Source organism: Callospermophilus lateralis, chromosome 13, assembly GCF_048772815.1.
Source record: "Callospermophilus lateralis isolate mCalLat2 chromosome 13, mCalLat2.hap1, whole genome shotgun sequence".
Lineage (NCBI taxonomy): Eukaryota > Metazoa > Chordata > Mammalia > Rodentia > Sciuridae > Callospermophilus > Callospermophilus lateralis.
In genome coordinates, this window is record NC_135317.1 from 96,798,349 (window position 1) to 96,820,908 (window position 22,560).

Sequence of the window (22,560 nt, forward strand, 5' to 3'; positions counted from 1 at the left end):
TTTCAAATGATCTCTGACACACATAGAACCCAGCACAAGCCGTCTTCACATACACACATACACCAGAGCGCTTTTCTCCCAGACAGAATCATAACATTTTTAAATGGCTCAGATTCTCAGGTAGCCCTTGCTTATATGTTATTTATTGCAGAGATGTGTAAGACACTGTCCAGGTGCGCTGCGTTTTCTATGACAGTGTACTTCTGCAACACTGTGCATAAAATGTATCTTCATTTACTAAAGCATATAAAATGTGGCTTTCTTTTTTCTTTTTTAGAAAAATAACCTCTATAAGATCCTTTGGTGCAGCAATGGATAATTTTAAACAGGAATGTCACCACTCTTCATCCATTCCCTTCATCAAAGCTGGCCTCTCATAAGCTATATTTTGATCCATTGTATCTTCAACTATTTCACTTTCACTTAATCACAACTGGTCTAAAGGTTAAAAATATCAGTCTTGTTTCTCATCCACAAGACAATGAACAGATGCAGTGGTTCCCAAGCCTTTCCTCTTCCCAGATTCTACCTCCCTCTACCCTGACTATTCCCCGAGGAAAGTTCCTCTTTTCTCCCCTCTCCTTTTGGTCAGTCATAGTGGTGGCTCCATAGTTCCTCCCACTCAGCTTTCTGTGCCCTCTCTTCTTTGCCTCTCCAGGTTGTATTGCTGTCTGTTAGGCAGCTGGATAGGGGCGTTTCCATGCCACACCCCTTGCTGCCACACCTACATGGGACTGCTCCTCTCCCATGGGCCCAAGAGCCACCTGACACAAAGCCCCACAGCCATAGAAGCCCCATGCAGCCTGCCCAGCACCACCACTGCCAAGGTCCACTGCATCTGCTGCCAATGGCCCTGGGTCAGCCCAACGTCTCAATGTCAGCCCACAGTCAATTCATATCCTAAGAGAGATTTATCAACTACTTAACTGAGCCTACTACCATCACATATGCTCTGTGACACTGGGTTAGTCCCAATATTTCATTACTATATTAATTTCCAAGGAATGACTTGTCAGACATTTTAATGTATTTCAATTTTACTCTACTGATGAATCTGCGAATCATTAAAAAGTTCCATTGTCAGTACTTGAGTCTTCATTATCAGTTCAGAATATATGGTTGGGGTCTTCCCCAAGCCCCAGAGAAGATGCACTTGCTTGTATCTTTGGCCTCGTCCTGGGGGTTGCCTCTCAGGCCAGGGCAAGCTGTGTGCTCTGGTGAAAGGCACCCTCCTCAGTCAGCCAGCCAAGCAAGAATGGGAACCCAGGGCTGCCTGGGAGTGCCATGGTGTCTGCCTCATGCCACAGGCATTTCCACAGTGCCACAGATATTGCCCCTACCCCACACAAGGCTGGCCATCTAACAACCAGCCCCACGGGGAATCTTAACCTTCAACTTTTTCTTCTCCCCAGCTCCACAGTCTGCTCTCTTGCCATCCCTGGACTCCCTGCACCAGCCATTTCATGATACCACAGGCTCCCCACGCTCACAGAGAAGTAGAGTGAGGGGGAGGACTCACCCACTGAGGACCACGATGAAGTCCATGACATTCCAGCCATTGCGGAGGTACGAGCCCTTGTGGAAGATGAACCCCAGGGCCACAATTTTGATCCCAGCTTCAAAGCAGAAGATCCCAATGAAATATGGTTCTGTCTTCTCCTGTGGGGACGAGGAGCAAAGGTATTAGTAAGCGAGGACAGAACTTTATCAGATACCCACAAAGGCTCACCCAGGGCACCTCCCACCCGGCTGTGCTGGGCCAGCCCCAGGCAGAGAGAGAGAGTGAGGTGCTGAAGAACACAAAGAGACTAGGACTGCGGATGTTCTGTGCCTCCTGGAGTACACAGAGTAAGGGGCCTGATGGACAAATGGACGGGTACGGGGCCACACCCAGGGACTAGACTTCTGCCCCTGGAGGTCCCTGACGACAGCCCTGGCTTTGCACTGCATGAGCTGGCTTCTCCACCACTGGTCTGCATACCAGCTGAGAACTTCAGGGCTCTCGTGCCCACACAGTCAGGCCGCAGCCACTCACCCACACATGTGGATCTGAAGTAGTCTGTCTGCTCTCTTGAGGGGCAATACGTTAGGAAAGTAAATCCGTTCTTAAGGGAGAATGTGGACTTTGGCACTTAGCAAGCTCATAACCACCAACACACGCACCTTGAGCTTGCTTTTCCTCTCCCCTTCCCTCCCCTTCTCCTCTCACTTCAAAAGTCCCTTAGGAAAGAGGAAGGAAGCACGTGGCCCTCGCACCTGCCCTTTTTTCTCGCCTGGCTGCCAGGCGGTATACACACACCCGTCTGCAGTGCCCTCTCTTCCCTGTAAGTCCCAGTGGGGTTTGTTGCTAACTTGTCCCTTGGCAAAGAACAAAATCCTCACAGAACTGTCAGGGGGGTGGGGGGAGCAGGGAGGGCAATGGAAACAAGGAAAGGGAGCCAAGGAAGAGGAAGGGAGGGAGAGAAAAGGCTAGAAAGACAGAGGAGCACATACCAGTCTTCGGGACATGGGCGTCTTGTCATCCTCTGGAAGATGCTGCTCCAGGGCCAGGACGATGCAGTTGGCGATGATGGTGGCCAGGATCATGTACTCAAACGGCGTGGGGAAGGAGGTGTTAAGGAACAAATTCACCTGGGAGAGGGGACACCCCCTCCAAGATGACCGTGCACAGAAACAAACAAGCTTTACCAACCCCCACGGGCCCTCACAGTTTGCATGATTCGCGTTAGCAAGCAGGACAGTGCGTGGTCCTCAGCATGTGAAACCTGGTCATTGGCACTGGTCTAGAACACAAAGCATCTTCACCAAGGGAAGAAAGTAGCCAGGAATAATAGAGTCAGGCACAGGGCAGATACCCAGCCACTGAGTGCATTCCAAGACAAAGCCAGGAACCAACCTGGGTGGCAGTGGTCAGGGAAGAGGAGAAGCATGGTTAATGCTGTAACAAGCCCCGGGATTATGTAATCTTGCTTCAGCAGACACCCAGTTGTGACCATTGCCCTGTGGTCATTACATCTGGAGCTTTCTCTACAACCTCTGCTTGACCAAGAGAAAGAAAAGTCCCCTGGAAAAGAAACCATTCTCCTCATATGAGCCCCCTTCTACTTTAATACCAAACTCAGAAAAATACTTCATGGGACCAGGAGAAGATGGCTTCATATCCACCCCACCCCACCCCCTATTACTTCCTCCTCAACTTTGACGTCTACAGGGAACAGAAAGATGTGGCATGCGTCTGAACTGAAGATGGCAAAGTCCAGCTCTCTAGGAATCAATGTTCAAATCAAGTAAATAAATGCGGGTGTTTTTTTTTTTTTTTTCCTGTTATATTTTTCTGAAGACAGGTGAGGGGCTCTCTCTGCCTGTTTGAAAAACAGGACTACGACTCAAGTCTGGCATCCTGACTGCTGCAGGAAGATTCTGCTGCAAGCTCAGGGGAGGTGAAGTGACTGTTAGGAAAGAGAGAAAGAGGGACTCGCTGGCTCCCAGAGCCCAGTCATTCTGCATGTTGGGATTTCATTCTGCAACGATTATTATGACAAACTCACATAAGCCAGGGTCACTGGTCTTGTAGAGCAACCTGTGCTCTGGAAAATTCCAGAATCCAGGCAGAAGAGAAGAGAAGCAGATCTGGCCAAGGGAGAGAAGGGCAGACCCCATTCTCCTGTCTCTCTGCAGACCCAGGCTGGCTTGTAGGATGTACACAGGGCCTAGATCACCCCCTTCTAGTACAAAAGGGCAAACCATGAATATGTCCCCAAGAGCCTCCCACCTCATCCCTTCTGTGATATTTGTGTCAATGACAATGTTACATGATCACTCAGGACATCTCTGGGGGAGGGTTGGACACCAGGCACTCTGCAGGCAGAGGCCAAGTGTGTACCTAGATGCCAGTGGCCAAACCAGTTGCTCTGGACCTGGTGCTAGCACAGGAGGCTGCAGGGAGAGGTGTCTGGCTGCATTGGAACCTCAAGTCCTTTTCCTTCCCATTTGGCAGTGCCGTGCCCTCCCCCTGTCACTATGCATCCCTGAGTCACAGGCACTCTCCAGCAGCTGACTGTCCTTCCTTCCCACACAGCTTCAGCACTCGCTGAACCTCGACCCCAGGGACAGCTCTGCGCACCTCCGCTTCCCTGTGGTCCAGCCACCAGATCTGAAAACTGGACCCACTGTGCTTGCTTCAGCCCTTCCAGTCGGAAGGAAGCCTCATGGTGTGAAGTCCCTCAGCACCCTGGGCACTCCTCCTCCGTGCAGCACTCTGGACACCAAGACCAGCCCTGAGAGCTAAGCATGCAGCAGGCACACACCCAGCTTGCATGTGTGGCCCTCCTAGGACAAGACCCCACACACACACTGTCAAGGCCACCAGAGTCCAAGACCATGATGGGGCTCCTCCCCATCATGGTCGGCTCTCAAACGTAGAGTGTCAAGGGACCACGGCAGAGCCTGGCATCTCACAAGACCCCTGAACAGGCTAGGCTCTCTGGGACCTGGTGGAAAGACCCAGAATCCTCAGACTTATCTGGCAAAATGAAGATGAGAACATGGCAGAAATCACAACTGAGGAACCTCTGCCCAGTCCTGGAAACAGCGTAGTAGGAGGTGGGTCCAGAAGGGAACCGCTAACATGCCTGCAAGTCCCCGGTGAATGATAACAGAATGAGCACATTTAGGGCACCATTCCTGCCGTGTAGGCTATGAAATATGAGTGCTATGGGAGGTCGCAACGAAATAAATGAAGGAACGCCTGGGTTAAGCAGAGATAAGCAGGTTTCTTCCCACCAGTATTTCTTTTAATACCACTGTGTACAGTACACACACACACACACACACACACACACACACACACAACACAGGACTGGGAACCGGACACAGCATATCCCAGACTTGTTTTACCACACACCCCTTTTTTCAGAGCACCTCTCAGGAGTGGTGTCCACAGCAACATACTTGGACAGCCCCGATACACGGGGCAAATCTCACTGCCAGTCCCCAAAATGAGGTGGAGAAGAAGGGATGGTGGCTCCGACTGGTATATCTAGTGCTTCTTCCAGATCATCCTCTGCCCTTGCTCTCAACAAAACTGTTCATAAACGTATGGGGCTCACCTGGCCCTTCCCCGTGGCTAGAATGTGCCATGCAAGTTCAGAAACGGGCTCAGTACGTCTGAGGAGCCTAGGCCTGACCTGGGAGGCAGACCTGGGAATGAGCATTTCCTCACTGAGCTACAGAGGCCACTAGTTCTCGTGGCGCTGCTTGGGTCTGTGGTGCTTTGATGAGTCTTCTTCCCCTAAAAGCCTGAAAGTGGTAACCACGATCTAGAAGCACATGGATTCCCAGGTGCTGAGACTGCGGGCAAGACAGGCTGGCAGCTGTGCACCCCTGAGGACATTCTGCCCAATAATGCCTGCTTGATGGCTGCAGCTCCCCAGCCAGCCCCGCTCTCTGCTCCTCACTCTCCCCTCCACAGTCTGTAGCCAACCCGCAAGGAAATTTAAGTTCAACTGGTCCAAATGAAGGTGTGAGAGGCTTATCTGGAAAGTGTGGCCTTCACCCCTGAAGGACACTCATCACAGGAGGAGGGTCCTTAGACCCAGTGGCCGATGAGTGAATTCCCTGTCACTGTCCAGGTTTTTGATGGTTGAAAAGTCACAAGGTCTCCAAGACTAGTACTGCCCAAGGCCTCAGAGACTAGAATCAAAAGGTGGGAGTTGGGTAATCCACAGGCTCTGGAAGGACCCTAGTCCCACTTCCTGTCCCAGACAAATCCTCTGCCTACCGTCTGATATATCAGGACCCATTAGAAGCAGCAATCCTTTGGCTTTAAATTTTACAATCGCACATGTCCTGGAGAGGGATGTCCCTTTGAGGTTTTGCAGATCTAGACCCTCAGATGAATTCATTCTAGGATATACAGAATGTGAGGTGAGCCAGGCACGGTGACACCCGCCTGTAATCCCAGCAGCTTGGGAGGCTGAGGCAGTTCAAAGCCAGTCTCAGCAACTTAGCAAGGCCCTAAGCAACTCAGCAAGACCCTGTCTCTAAATAAAATACTAAAAAAAGGGCTGGGGACATGGCTCAGTAGTTAAGCACCCATGGGTTCAATCACCAGTACCAAAATATATATATATGGTGAGATTTTGATGCGGAAACAAGATGAGACCACAGAGATCCCACGTGTCTGTGGGCTAGGTGAAGAAAGGGGAGGAACCAGAAATCTTTGGGGAGAAGATAGGTAGGCAGAAGAAGAAAATAGCAACATGTCTGGGCCCCAGCCATTCACCATTGCATCCTTTTTAAAATTGTCTTAACCTCTTTTCCACTTCCCTTTCTGAGGAAACCATCAAGAAAAGATATCATACATCTTGGCACTTTTTCCGTCTCCTGTATAGCCTTTCTCCCCCCTTCTGCTCAGGCTATGTCCAAGCTGAAATGCCCCTGTGAAATTTCCCCTTGTACCTCATTTCTCTTCACATGGCATTTTTTATTATTTCTTTTATTTATCTCCCCACAAAACTACAACGTAAAAGCAGGCATTTGCCAGGTGTCATGGTACACATCTATAATCTCAGTGACCCAGGAGTCTGAGGCAGGAGGATTGCAAGTTCAAGGCCAACCTCAGCCACTTAGCAAGCCCTATCTCAAAATTTAAAAAAATGGCTGGGGCTACAGCTCAGTGGTAGAATGACCCTGGGCTCAATCCCTAGTGCTAGGGGAAAAAAGAAAACAGGTGTTCATGATCCCTTTAGTGGCAGTGCTCAGCAGAGAGCCTGGTACATAGTAGGAGCTTAATAAATGTTAAATGCAGAAAGGAATGGTGAGGTGTCCCCTGGAGGAGTAGCTCCATGAAGGATCCATTATAAACACAAGTGTGGTCACGGACTCTGGCTCAGACCAGGGCTCCTGCTCACTCCCATCTCTGCAGGCTGCCTCCCTTTCTTCCTGCCAGTCTTCATCACAATCACCAACAACTTTATCTCCATACGCATGAGACACGAGGCATCAGAAAATTACATCTATGAGAGATTAGGATCATGATTAAAAGCTTTGGCCCAGGAGTCAGACCATCTGAATTCAAAATCTGACTAGCTCAGTGGCCTTGAATTGATTATTTAACTCTGAGCCTCAGCACTTTTATCTGAAAGTGGGAATGCTACTATACATCTGATATAGCATATGGTGGTTGAAGAAAATAACTCATGAAACATGCTTAGCATAAATTTTTCTGTTATTAGAATTAGCATCAAATACAATGGCATTGATTAGTTTTCCTTTTTGGAAATAGTCCCATACCTCTTCAATATACTTATTTCCTTTTTCAAAAGCAAGTATCAAAGTTCTTCCTGGGTTAAAAGTGTTGTCATTTATAAACTTAAAATTTTTATTTTACCCAAATGTGAATACAGTGATCACTCTCTTGTTGGTATATAAACATATACGTGAAAACAACAGGAATCTGCTCCAATAATGGGTAATATGCAATGACTAGCAGAGGCTCTGCTGCGTCTCCAAGGGCAAGAGCCTGGACTGCAAGTCATGGCCCCCAGGTTGAGCTAATGCACCTTGCAGGTGAGACTTGCAAAGGTCAAAGGATGCTCCAAGTCGCCATGGCCTCAAAAACAGCACCCACCATGGCAATCGCAGGCAGAATGAAAGTCTGGGGAGGACTCTGATTCTCTGTCCAGGAATTCAATGACCTGCATTAATAGTCTGTGCCTAATAAAAAGCATATTTTGAAGAAGAATTTCCAACCCTGGGTGTCCAGATCCTGAACAAATGAGCTAATATCAGGAGCAGTGAGGCCTGGGGGCTGAGGGCAGATCTCTTCACTCCTCTGTCACTGTCGTCCAGCATGGCGCTTGACACACAGTGGACACCCAATAACTGTTATTTAGTAGATCAACAAATTAATAAATCATTTCATAAATGAATGGCACAAGAAAGCCAGAGCCCAAATCATCTTATAAAAGGAATCCTACATTCTCTCTCCACTGTATACCCATTTGAACTTTTTGTACTGTGTACTGTGGGCATATATTATCTATTAGAAGAAGAGGAAAAGAAAAGAAAGCAGCATGCACAGAAGATCCCTTTAATGTTCAGAGAGAGAGAGAGACAGAAAGGGGGGAAGGGAGTTCTTCTTGAAGGAAGGATAATGAGTTTTCTTTGGGTAGTGGGGCTACTTTCACTTTCTTCTTTCCTCCTTGATCCATTGTCTGAATGTTATAATGAGCATATATTGATTTATAATCATAAAATCAATTAAAGCAATATGTGTTATGAAAAACACCAAACCAATAGGGAAAAAAAAAAAAACCCAACCTGAGGATGCAGAGGAAGGTGTTGGTCAAGGAAGTCGGTACAAGATTTCTGAGATCAAATGCCAGAGAACAAAAGGGGTGGACCAGAAATGACCATGAAAGCACTCGGAATCCTGCAAAGAGGCCTCACCTCCTGTCTCCGGTCTCTAAGAGCCTCCCTTCATAAACTTTCTTGGCAACCTTCCCAAACACCCCTCTCTCCTCTCTCCCTCTGAGCTGGTTAATGAGGACTGGTGTGACTGCAGTTCTCCCTTCCCTTGCCTGTCTAGCAGCTTCAAGACAATCATTAGGGAAATGATAAAAATAGGTTCACTTATTGATTTATCTCCTTTACCCAATGCTCCTTCCTTCAACCAGTTGACTTGTTTCCTTAGCAACACAGCTAATTTGAGCAGCCCTGCTCGGCCAGCACACCTGTCATTTGTTCAATTCCTTCTTGGGCACAGAAAGCTGGGGCAAGGGAAAGGGCTGACCAATGGCTCCACGGTGCTGGTCTTCTTGCCCCCAGCGCCCTGGCGGCTGCCTGCACCTCAGCCTTTCTATTTCCCCCACCCAGCAGAGCTGCTCCAGTCACTATCTCTCGGGTTTTGAAGTGCAGGTTAGGCCTGGGAAGGACTCAGGCCACCAGCAGCAAATGGGGAGTGCCCCAGAGGACACCTGCACCTCCATTACCACCAGGATGCTGCCTCGGGCCCCTGTGCTCTCAGAAGTCACCTTCCAGAGCTCCTGACATCACAAACTAAGCAGCTGAAGGTGCTGAGAGCTGAGGGGCACTGGGAGCAGGCAGGCCGGCAGATGTGGTGTTCTCTGACAGCTCCGGGCCTCAGGGAGGACATGTGGGAAGCAGCCTGAGGCCATTCTGGACCTAAGAAACTCTTGGGGTTGTCTAGAAAAGCCCACACTCTCTGGGGAGGCACATCTCAGCCTTCTCTAGCCATGTCCACCCATGCCCCCAAGATCCAGAACCATCTCGCCAAGGAGGCCCATCCCCTTTTCTCCCTTGAGCCTCCTGTTTGGGGATGTTTAATTGTGAGAGATGTAATAGTGTCAGAGGATGGTCCAGGTGCCTCTGTGCTCCTCTTTCCTCCCCTCCCTTGCCCACACATGATATCATTCTAACACGTGGTGTTGACTCAAAGAACAGTATTTGGGGGAAAAACCTCTCTCTCTCCTGCCATTCTTTCAAAAGCTCTACCCCAAAGAGATATTTGAAATAGGAAGGATAGTGAAATATAGCTATTTAAGGTTTCCATGCTATTTTTTTTTTTTAATAAGAAAAATCAGGATCTCCCTCAAGACCTAGAATGCAATGGAAAAAAAAAATGTTAACTTGGCAATGAGAAAACACAGCCAGGCTCTCACTGCAAAAGCTGTCCCAACACAGCGCTCATGAGTCAGACGAAGGCCACCACCACCCCAAGCTCACGGAACAAACAAAAAACACAAAAGGATCAATGCCTAAAATGATGCCTGAATATGAAAACCCTCTGAAAGCTGTAAGGTACTCCACAAATGCACAGTCGCCTTCATTATCCTACTAAATCAATCTGGAAGCATCTGCTGTGGCTCTAAGCTTTGGGGAAAAGCATCTGTCAGTGGTCACAGCCCGGGGAGGGGAGAGGAGGCTGGCTGCAGCCATGGGCAGACATTGAAGCAACCCACCCCAATAAAGAATTTAAAAGAAAATTATGGTAATAGGCCTCAGGAAGACAGAAAAGAAATTTGGCCCAGAACCTCCTGGGAATATGGAAAGCAGATCCAAACACCAGTGCCCAGAGGAGGATTTATGAAGCTGATGGCTCTGACGCAATCTTTCTCAGTGATTAGAAGGGGCATTAATCACACCCAAGGCCAAGGCTAAGAACAGGAAGGCTGGAACCACCACAGAAGTGGGCTCTGGCTCTTGCAGACCCTGATGGAAATGCAGTGAGATCATGCTGGTGAGATCACACCCCCTCCCTGGGCCTGCTAGGAAGATACATCTGCCCTGGAGGGACGAGCAGTACCAAAGAGATAGGGCCTGGGCCTAAAACACAGGCACGCCTGGGCTCGGGCCACAGCTGCAGCAGAACGTCTGCCCCTCCCTACAGGAATCCTGCAAAGAGGATGTTCTCCCAGGACATAAGAGCAGGCAACTCTTAGAGCTCCAAGGGGCTTCCTGGCGCCTCTCAGCAAACCACGGGGGTGAGAGGGCCCCAGCTAGGTGGCAAGCCCTGACGAAAGGAGTCCCTGTCCATAGGAGAAGGCGCTCCTGCATGTGCGCCACCTGGACTTCTGAGCACTCACTCCTGGGGGCAAGATGGGGTGGCCCAAAGGAGGCCAATCATGCCCTGGGGTTTCTGAGGGGTTACAGGTGAACTCCTCAATTTCCCCCAAAGAAATGCTAATTTTCTGGATTTATCAACATATTTGGAGTAAGGTATGCCCTCCACTCCATTTGCATCTCCTTTCTCAGCCCTCTCTTTTGGGTTCCCAATCTCTACCCTGGGCTGATCAACAGGGGCAGACTGTACAGCACCTTCAAAGGCAGGAGGGCTGAAGCTCTGCACTTCTCTGTGTGTAATTATCACTGCACAACTTTGGCAGCAAATGGAAAACCACACTGTATTCCCCCCACCCACCCACCCACTCACCCCTGGCAGGAGAAATGCACTGTGAACAAGTAGAAAAATGAGCAGGGAGGATCTGCATACTCCATGTTGTCCCATGTTGTTATCTCATTGCTTTCCTTAGCGCAATTTTTCTCACCAACCAATCTCATCTTTAAAAAAAAATAAATAAATAAGAAGAAGAAAGAAAGAAAGATCAGATTGAAAAACCAAATCTCTTTTCTTTTTTTAAAACAAAACAAAACAAAAATGCATCATGTGACTTTAAGGCTTAACATCAGTTTTTTAACTCTGGTTTCCATGGTGGTGGGATGCAACCTGCCATCACCATGACAACAGCTGCCTCTGTTCAAATCCACCATCTGACAGGCAATCCTGAAAACACACACACACACACACACACACACACACACACACCACACCTCCCTCTCTCTTTCTCCCTCTCTTTCCCTGTCTCTTGCTCCTCATCTGCTGTGTCTGTCTGTCTGTGTCTTGTTGTCTGGCTCTCTTTCTCTCTCTGGCTGTCAAAAAGATAGAAATGCCATTGCAGTTACTCCTAAAGATTTAAAACCTTGTGAATGAAAGACAAAGAAAGCCATGTTTGCAACGTAACAGAAAGAACCCCTAAAGGGCTTCCTGTTTGCCTCAACAGCTCCACTGCTCTCTTATGGAGGTCGGTGGACCCAGTCACTCAAAAAGAGAGAACCTGAGCTTTGCCCTTTTATTATTAGCTGTGAAGCCATGTCACACCTATCATTGCTTTTACACCAAAGACCTTACTTACTCCGGTGACCCTGCCTACTTCCTAAAGGAAGGTCACGTGGTTGCCATTTTTGTGAACCATTATGAGGGTCAACTCCACCCTGATCCTCACTGATTCCTAAAGGAGGGCAGGTGCCAGATCTGAGAAACAAGACGGCTCTGCTGCCTCCCTCTCTTGGCTGCTCATGCCCCTCTCAGGTACAGACAGCTGGAGGACTCTTAACAAATTCACTTGTTCCATGTCTAAATGGATCCTGGACTCAAAAGGCTGTCATTCGACACAGTTTTGGTGATCCAGAGACAAATGATTGAATGCTATGGAATAGCAAAGAATGAAAAGGGGAACATTAAAAGCCACTGAAAGAAAACAAAACAGCAGTGGGGAAATTACCTGTTTCAGAAACTAGAATTTGTGTTTTGATGACACTCTGACAAATTTGAGCCCATCAAGAGTTCTGGCAGCAATGGCACTTTTAGGGAAAGACTGAGCCACAACCAGCAGCTGCATCCCAGAGCACACCCCACTTCCTACCAACACTCCTGTCATGGGATGTCAGAGGATCCTCAGGACATATAAACAAAATGCAAAGCCTTCTGTGAAAGAGTCCATAGATCACCTCTGGGAGAATTTTTGTTTTCCTTTGAAAACTCTGCAACTGTACCCCAGTGTTCAAAGACACCTACTGAGCCTGCAAACCACATGAGAAAATGTTGGAGGAAGTAAGGAGACTCAGCTTGGAACAGGAAGACTTGAAAGACATCATAGCTGCTTTTGAATATCCACCAGGGTAGCTTGTAATAGGGGCTTTAATTTTCTTTAAGTTAAAGAGAGTGAGACCCCCTCAAAGGCAGATCTGGGGCAGAAGAACTTCTGGTGCTTCACAAGTGAATGGATTACTGTAAGTAGTAAATGAAATGTGGTGCTAATAAATATGGAACATCAAAGAGAAAAGCCCTCGTGTGTAACATTTGCCAATTTTTAGGGTGTAAATACTCTCTTTGCGGCCAATTTCGAGTTATTGAGTTACGTCACTGAACGTGGAACTTGGAGGAGGAAGACACACAGGACATGCCAGTTCCAGCATACCACTTACTATAAGTTCCATGTCTCTGGGAGATTGTCAAGAGGAAGAGATTCCATATGGGATGTTTGTCGTGCCAGGTCAACCCTCACACTCCTAAGGGTATGGGTAGGAAGCAAGGCCAAAGAGTCTTCAGTCATCTACTGGAGGCCCTCCTGGGTGAGCATGACTCATCCTGTCCTTAGACTCAAATCGCCCCCTTATCTAGACCTGCATTCAGGAAGTCTGGAGCATGACGCTCATCACAGAAAGCTGTTACCTATGCAGCTGGTGTGCCCAAAGCAGTCACAGGTGAATGGTTTGCCAATATAGTGCACCATAAGAATTAATCACCCTGTCCTCTCAGGCTAGATTACAGCATACCCAAGATGCCTGCTATTTCACCACAGCCTTATGAGACATATGGCCACAGCCAACCCATGTGATCTAAGCACCCTCCAAAGGAGTAGACACAAGTCGGGTAAAAGGCTCACCTTTCACTCTAGCTCAGTGGATCTCAGCCTCAGCTAAACTGTAGACTTACTGGGAAAGCTTTGAAAAGTTAAGGACCCAGTATCCTACCTTCAGAGATTCTGAAGCATCCCAATCTACCATTTCTAGAAGTTCCCAAGATGACTCTAATGTGCAGCTAGGGAAAGGAACCCTGCTTTTGATGCTGGACACCATGAAAGCTCACTGGTGTAATAACAATCGCAGAAGCTGAAATCCCAGAGGCATAAGGAAAAGCTTCTTAGAGTTCTACTAACGATCCCAGCACACTCATTTTACAGATGTAGATACTGAGACCAAAGGAGAAATGAAACTTTTCCAGAACCCCTCCTGACTCTCAGCTCCATAGCCTGAAAATATGGGGAAACTATCATAAAAACAATCAAATGAAACTCCCTAGGGCTTGGGGTGTGGTTTCAGTGATAGAGCACTTGCCTAGCATGTACAAGGCCCTGGGTTTCGTCCCCAGTACCACAAATAAAGAAAAAACTCACTGGCTTCCCACCTTGAAATGAAAATTCTAAAAATGTAGGCTATTTTTTAAATATAACTTTATTTGTTTGTTTGTTTGTTTGTTTATTTATTTTCTGTGGTGCTGAGGATCGAACCCAGTGCCTCATGCATGCTAGGCCAGTGCTCTGCCACTGAGCCACAACCCAGGCCCTGAAGGCTATTTTTATATGAGCTTTCTTCCTCCTTTCCATGTTCTTAAAGGGCACATCTCCTGAGGTAAGGTCTGGATAGCTTGCCTTTCCCAGGGCCACTTAAGAGCCAAGCAAACATTCTGAGATGGGCACTTGCCTGGGCATCCATCCATCCTGCCATCTGCTGAGACTTGCTCTTGGTTTTTACACTGGGCACCAGTCCACTGGCTACTGAGTCCTCCACTATGGTATCCTGTGGTTTCTCCAATGACATTTTTTTGGGAAAGAAGAACATTAACCATTGTCCTGAATCACTGTCTCCTAGCCTCGCTGGATTTGTGCCAGGTCGCTTCACCCCACGAACAGCCTCCCTGGTCCATTTCCACATTTTTTATTATTATTATTTAAGTTCTTTCTTGTTAATTATGATCCTTGTATCTAGTCTCCTGTGCTCCAAGATAAACACCCAAAACACACACTTGCTAACTAACAGGACAATAAAGAAGACTCAGAAGAAGAGGAAGAGGCTGGAGGAATGAGGACTGAGCAGAGAAAGGGTATGGAGGAAAGAGAAGAGAAACAGAGATAAAAGGAGCCCCACACTTAGGAGCCCTGGATTCTATTCTCTGCCATTTACTATGCGACTTGTGGCAAGGGTCTTAGTATCTCTGGCCCTCAGGTTTCTCACACGTAAGGAAGGGTCTGATTAGAGTTTCTCTTAGGTCCCAGTAACTCTAATGTTCTATTATCCGTTGGTGCTAACAGGGAACATGATGGGAAGGGAAGTGAGGGAAGAAGGAAGTCCATCCATGATGACAATTGGAAGAAGTCACTTTTGATGAAGCTACCAATGATAACATCCGATAATAACATTTGAAATGGAAATCCTGGCACACCAGGAACACCTTGAAAGTGTCTAAAGCCCATAGAAATATTTCTAGATTTTCAAGAAGAGGTGATCCATGACCAGCTGGATTATCTAGAAGCTTCCCTAGCAGGCAGTGAAAAGCCAGGGCCCTCATCATGGTAGCCTGGGGATGAACAAAGGCTGCTTTTTTAAATAAACCTTCTGCAATACTCTTTGAGGACTTGAGTCTTTTCCCCAGCCTTCTTACCACCCCCTACCCCCATTTCCTTAAAAAGCTGCAAAAACAGAAGCATTCAATAAGTTGGAGTTCAAGGAAAAGTCAGGAAAGCTGCCGCCTCCACACTGCAACTCACTCGATGGGTACCCTGGAACAGGGAGGGCGAGGGGAGGCTGCTTTGACGGCTGGAAAAATGATAAAATGGACTAGACGTGCTAATACTGAAAGAAAACTGAATTTTCAAATCAAAGGCCCTATGCAGAGCTGCAAAGGTAGTGTGGTGGCACTGGAACTTTAGAGGAAGGAGCAAGACAAAATAGCAAAAATCCCAGATTTCTACCCCAAGTTCACATTTTGATGACACAGGGTACGATATCTCAGATCCATTTCAGGATGACACTCATAATGGACAAGAGATCCTTGCTCTTCTCCCGCCTACTGATCCTTCCCTTCTCCATAGGATTAGCCTCATGCCCAATGCCTGCCACACATACATGCAGGAGTACACAGAGTCCCCCTAAAAAAATAGTTAGGAAGAATACCCACCATCTTCTGGTCTAGCCAAGTTAGTTTGGTGCAAATGAAAAAGAATCACTAGCGGAGTGGGTCAGCCACACCTACCCATGACCTTGAGCTAATCGTCTATAAACCGAGAACAATTTTCATTTCACACAAGGTTGGATTAAATCATGTGTGCCTCTAAAGCACTCTGTAGATTGCTCATCACCCAATGGGCATTCGTTAAAGGTGAGTTTCCTCCATCTATTCCCAGGTCTGAACACCTGGGAATAAAAGCTCACCAGCCCTAGATGATGGTCTCTGTAGAATGTTGGTGAAAAGGATAAAAATAGATGAAGCTAAAAGAAAAAGGGAGATGACAGGCCTTAGGAGTGTGCAGGGCTTTCTGAACCCAGCCTCTTTCAAGCAGAAGCGTGGAAAGCTGCCGGACAGTCTAACAGCCTAGCATCTGTCTATTCCATGGCTTTGCTATCTTGAGTCTGTCTACTGATATTTGTGACAAAAGTGAGCCCGGTCTTTCAGAGGCTGTGAGTTCAGGAAGGGCATCTGTTACTTTCTAATCATCACCAAGGAAAGGGGTCACCCAGGGAAGAAGTATCCTCATTCATAGAATTCCAGGATTGATGAGGGACAGATAGTAATCTCAAAAATAAATAAATACATATGTATGTAACTCTTTGAGAAAGGAGCATTATCTGGCCAAAATGCTTAGATCCTCTGAATTAACATGGGTCCACATTTCTCAAACCTGCCCCCTCCTCACGTTATCACATCTACCCCCCGACTCCACCTCCAGACAAGCTCATGTCCTCCACTGCTCCTCCTATCAACAGACCAGAAGAACACATGCACACTGTGCATCCATATGGCTCAGCTATTTCACAAACACAAATGGCCATGCAAAGACAATCCCAAGTTAGCAGAGAGGAAAGATCATGCCTTTAACGTTTTTAGGCCCACTCCTTAATTTCTTCTGAGGCTCTGTCTGGTTTCCAGAAGCCAAGTGGTACATCCTAATTCTGCATTCTCATGCACACCAGCAACCAGTTCCCCCAGGTAAAACACCCTCCATATGGTGGGCAGAGAGATGCCCTTCCTGAAGCTCACTAGGCAAAAGCCTGAGGGCTTGAGCCCTGGAGCTTCCCTCCCAACACTCGTCACTCTAGCCCTTTCAGAAGCTTCCTCCACAGTTCCTAGGTCCCAACTCTGATGCTCTTCTCTGATAGAACAGGACAGAGACCTTAGATATGCAAAGAACCTGGATGACAGGGAGTAGCCAGAAGATCAGAAAATCTGCCCAGGGATCAAGCGGGGTCTGTCAAAGGGTCTTTATATGTCATCAATCAGACCATCTCAAATGTTTGGCTGCCCTTTTTTGTTTTTTTTTTTTGTTTTTTTTTTTTTTTTGGTACTGGGGATTGAACTCAGGGGCACTTGACCTCTGAGCCATATCCCCAGCCCTATTTTTTTGTATTTCATTTAGAAACAGGGTCTAACTGAGTTGCTTAGTACCTCACTTTTGCTGAGGCTGGCTTTGAACTTGCAATCCTTCTGCCTCAGCCTCTCAAGCCACGGGGATTACAGGCATGTGCCACAGTGCCTGGCGTTGGTTGCCATGTTTGCACAAATAAAATCATGTGAGTTTGTTTAAAGATGTTGATTATTTTGAATCTCTGATCTGCTTTTATGCTTTTATCAAAAGCTGGTTGGAAAATTTTGCTCCATTATCACTTGTTAAGATTTTTTTTTTTTTCTGGATCATAAATCTAAATGTGTCATTAGGGATACTGTTGACATAAAATCAGCATTAAAAACATGAGTTTTTGTTTGTTTGTTTGCGTGTGTGTGTATATATGAGAAAGATTGGGAGGGTTGAACCCAGAGGCTCACTCATGCTAGGCAAGTGCTTCATCACTGAAACACAGCCCCAGACCAATTTTTTTGTTTGTTTGTTTTTGGGGGAGATTTTTTTTATTATTTTATTTTATTTTGAGACAGGGTGATTCTAAGTTGCCCAGGCTGGCCTCAAACCTGCCACTCTCCAGCCTAAACCTCTTAAGTAGCTGGAATTACAAGTGTGTGCCACCACCCCCTGTGAAAGACATTTTAGATCTTATTTTTTAAAAATGTGAACCCATTACCTTTGAGAAGGGGGAAAAAGGCTCATGTAAAGACTATCTAGCTGCAGTGGTTAAGAATACTGGCTCTGATCCGGCCTCAGCTCTCTCTCACTGCAGAATCTCAGGCAAATGAGTTAACCTCTCCATATCTTAATCCCCTCAACTGTGAAATGCAGAAAACAAGAATGCATATCTGCATAGGATTGTCATGGGGAATAAATGCAATGATCCATGGTGCAGTAATCTGGCAACTAGTAAATGCTCAGCGGGTGTCAGATATTTATAAACTCCATCAACATTAACACTGGTGCTAATACCTGACAGGTTTGTAAAGGGCTTTCGTAGACATTGACCACTGATAACCTCACAACAGTCTTACCAAGCAAGATCAGCAGAGCAAGGAAAGTGAGCTCCATCTCTCCCTGAAGACTGAAGCTCAAGGAAGTATTAGACAGAGGCAAAATCACATGGACTGCCCCTGGCAACATTCAGGCAAAAAAGCTACCAAGAGTCCATAGGAAGTGAGACAGTATTGTTAAGAGAAAACTTTGTTGCAGAGGTTTAACATTGAATCAACCTAAATTAATCAGCTACTAATAACTAACAATTATTGATGACTTACTATGCACCAAACACTATTCTATGCACTTCACATAAGCCCTACAAATTCATCCTATAGGTAAAATTACTATTCCCATTTTATGTTTAAGGAATCTCAGGCACAAGCAAGGTTAAGCAGGTTGCTGAGGTGTACAGTTAGGATGTGTCAGAGGTGGTCCTGAGATTTGAATCCAGAGGCCACATTCTGACATACCAAAATTTCCAAGTAGAGACTGGAAAATCCTGAGCTCCAAGGCAAAGCTTTCACCACCTGGGCATTGGACTAGATAATGTCTCATAACCCTTTAATTTCTGAGGTTCTTTCATTGTCTGGGAAAGAAATAAAATATTGCCTGAGTCTCTAAAAATGATACATAAAGTGGACTTTGGAGAAAGCAAGCTGCTACACATCCCAGCTCAAAAGAGACGCGAAATAGTCCTGAAAGCATGTATTGACTCCAGTAAAGCATGTGACAAGGACATCCCCCACAATATTTTTTCCAGACAAAATAAGAGATGTGTCAGTTGGCTAAAAAGCATAGTTCAGATCTGAGAATAGCCGAACCATCGATGGGCACTGGCTAATGCGCTGGTGATAAGCAGAAGGGAGCCCCAATCCCATCCACGTATCAGGCATTCCAATAAGAGCTTCGTAAAGCATGTGCCTATCAAAGCTGTAGGTGACATAGAGCTCAGGGTGAGGAGTTCACTTTACACACCAATTCCAGAGACAATGTGTCATAGAAGCTGCTGGAACTCTGGAGTCTGAGCACCTGCATTCAAGCTCGTGGTGGTAACTTGACTCTTCTGACTTAATCTTCTTTAGCCTTGGTTTCCTTACATTTAAAGTACAGATAATAACACGTGTCTCACTGGCTTGTTGGTTTGTTTAAAGGCAGAGAGTCTGATATTTGGTGGATACTCAATTAATATTAGTTCTTTGTCCCCACCTGAAAAGAATCTCTACAGGATGGATGGATAGTAGGATCAAGCGCAAGGAGGCAAAATGTACTTGAAATAAACCAAGTCCCGAATCTAGACTCAAAAATTAATCTGAGTGAGATTAGAGTGAGGGGAAACAACACTGTTAATAATGCATATTAAAAGAATTCAAGGTTTCCTGCTGACTACAACCTCAAGTCCAAAATAGACATCATTCCTTTTAAAAAGAAAACTAAGAAAAAAGTACTTTAATTGAAACAAATGTGTTAGACACCAATTTTGACAAATACTGTTCTATGTTCTTGGAATTTAAAAAACTCATGGATAATGGGCTCTCCCCTTGTAGGAATTTTTAAACAAGACTGAGGCTACACAGTAAGTGTTACAATAAACTAATAAACAAGGTGCCCTATGAGAGCCCAGGGGATGCAGTAGATGTCATTCTGTGTTATGGTTTCGATGTGGGATCCCCCCAAAAGCTCATGTGTGAGACAATGCAAGAAGGTTTGAAAGAGAAATGATTGGGTTCTAGCCTTAACCTCATCAGTGAAGTGATCCCTGATGGGATTAACCAAGTGGTAACTGGAGACAGGTGGGGTGTGGCTGGAGGTTCCTTGGGGCGAGGGCTATCTGCTATATATTTTGTATCTGGAGAGTGGAGTCTCTCTCTGCTTCTTGATCACCAAAATAAGCCACTTCCCTCTGCTACACTCTTCCGCCAAGATGTCCTGCCTCACTTTGAACCCTGAGGGATAAAGTTGGCTATCCATGGACTTAGACCTCTGAAACCATCAGCCCTCAAATAAACATTTCCTCCCCTAAAATTGCTCTGTCCAGATCCTTTAGATACAGTAGTGAAAAGGCTGACTAAAATATTCTGCTAAGAGCAGTCAAGGAAGGCTTCACAGAGGAAATGAACTGAGCACATCCCCAATCAGTCACCCCAGTCAGAAGGGACCACAGGTGCAAAGGCCACAGGTGGGAATTTTCCAGCATAGTAGTTCTTTTTAAATTGTGATTCACAGACCCCTGACATTGAATGCAAAATTACATGTGCATTTTTTTCATGAGAGAGGGGGCATAGCATCCATCAGATGTCAATAGGATTTGTGACATAGAAAACAAGTAAATAAAAACTGTATTAAAGGGCTCTACCAATCCCAGTACTCCAAAAGGAGTCTTCTAGACAGTCACTCAGGTCATTTCCAACTCTAGAGTTCCACAGAGTTTAAAACTGACCCTTAAGAACTTAAAAGACTCTCATCCTGCAACTGACAGGTTTTAGATTCCAGCATCCCCGGATATTGATCAAGAAGAGAAATGACAGTAAAAGAACCTGGAAACAAGTCCAAGGCACAGAAGTTGGAGAATTCAGAATCAAGAATCTGACAAGGGCTGCTGAGATGCCTATTGTAACTCTCCTGGAAATGTTGGTGGTTCCTTTCCAATGTTAGTCCACAGAAGCATGAAGCAAGCACCCCTAGATAGATGCAATGCCAGTTTACCAGTTGGGAACCTGCCCAGCAAATCTAAAGCCTGTTGAGCTATCAATTCATTTTTAAAATAATGACTCTTCTCTAACCACCACCTCATGATATGAAAATTGCACTAGGATTCATCTCCAATTCCACTGTATTTCTAGAGTTGAAAGGACTAATTTCTAGAATAATGCAACAAATCCTGTGTTATCTGGGGTAGCTGGAAAAGAAAACTTGATTAATTTAACAAAAATAATGTGATGAAGAGCTACTTTTATATCAATATGGATTATAATTTGTGAAAGCTCAGAATACAGCACAAGGAAGGTCACACACAATTGAAATGATGCTGAACCTCATGTAATGAATGCTTTATCGGCAATACTGAGGAAGCACTACAACCTAGTGTGTGCCTAAGGGCCATCTTACAAATCTCAACTGTCATTATACTAATATGTCTGCATGCCAATTAATAAAAGAGTTCTTTATAACAAAATACCAGATAATAAATAGTTCATGTTTTTTTAAACAGCCAGGAAACCCACACTGCATAATGTGGAACTTGGAAGAATCCTGAGCAAAACTGTGAAGTAGGTAAAGCTGGTCTCTCACAAACTTCCTAATTCCTATGCAATGACCCTTCACTCCTCTTCCACCCACTCAGAGCTCTCATACCACTACCAGGCCACATCTAGTCCCACAGACCTTGGTCAGGGCACTGCAAGGCACATAACAGATACTTTATGGATGCTCGTTAAATCAAGAATAACTAATTTAATTATAAATCATTCAACAAAGGCTTATTGAATTCTCACCATGTGCCAGCACTGGGCTAGGTACTGCAATTAAAGGTGCATGACCATTCTCAGAAGAGCTTCCTCTGCCATAATGCTAGACAGAACAAGATGAACCAACTTGAACTTGGTAATACAGATTAGCTTAATATGTCCCTGCTCTGCAGGACCATCTGCATTTTGATAGAAAGGTCTCAAGCCTCACTGTCTACACCCAGAGAACAAGCTTATGTTGGCAGCAGGGCTTTAGCCTAGTATATGAGAGATTTAGAGTGGGGAATTGCATCAGGACTTTGTAAGACTGGTTCTCTAAGGTCACTGCCAGGCAGACAGCAAAACCGACTACAGCAATGGTGCTCAAAGTATGATTCTGAGATCAATAACATCAGTATCACTTGGGAAGCTGTGACTCATGAGCATTCTCAGTTGCCACTGAATTAGGAACTCCAAGAGTGGGGTCAGCACTCTGTACCTGTGTGTGTATATGTCTGTGTGTGTGTTACTGAGGACTGAACCCAGGGCCACTCTACCACCAAGTTACATCCCTAGCCCTTTTTTATTTTATATTTTTGAGACAGTCTTACTAAGCTGCTGAGACTGGCCTGGAACCTGTGATCCTCCTGCCTCAACCTCCTGAGTAGCTGGGATTACAAGCGTACACCACTACCATCGTCCAGCGATCTGTGCTCTGGCAAGCCCTCCAGGTGAGACTAGGACACACTCAAGTTTGAGAGACAGCAGTGTAGATGAGTCAGGCAGAGTGCATATGTCAATTCAACACAAAAGAACTGAAGAGTCAGCCTTCTTGCAGATGGAAATCGCCTGCTGCAAGGAATGGTGGCTGACAGAATGGTAGTAAAATAGTTGCCGATAGCACACAGCTGGAAATTGCCAGGATGTTAGTGAGTGACTGTTGAAAATCCATTTCATGCTTTTTGACTCTGACCAGCCCCATGAGACAATAGTGTGGAAATTGAGAAAGAGGCACAGAAAGTTTACAAACTTTCAACTGACAGCTAAGTTGAAAACTGGAAAAGATTTATGAGGATGTGTTTTATTCATTTTCCTCCCCTCTTCACTGCCCTGTACCTTGGCAGTGGGAACACCAGTCTGAT

General features: G+C 46.0%; 1 protein-coding gene across 3 annotated transcripts in view; it reads right to left on the minus strand.

Annotated features, from left to right (window-relative positions):
• Cacna1e (calcium voltage-gated channel subunit alpha1 E) overlaps positions 1-22,560 on the minus strand; it is a 294,495-nt gene that overhangs the window by 264,713 nt on the left and 7,222 nt on the right. For all 3 annotated transcript variants that reach the window (XM_076832427.2, XM_076832426.2, XM_076832425.2), the window contains exons 2-3: positions 2,494-2,599; positions 1,520-1,659 (exon numbers count right to left, since the gene is read on the minus strand). In XM_076832427.2, the coding sequence (XP_076688542.1) occupies positions 1,520-1,659; positions 2,494-2,599 (246 nt within the window). The remainder of the gene's footprint in view (positions 1-1,519; positions 1,660-2,493; positions 2,600-22,560) is intronic.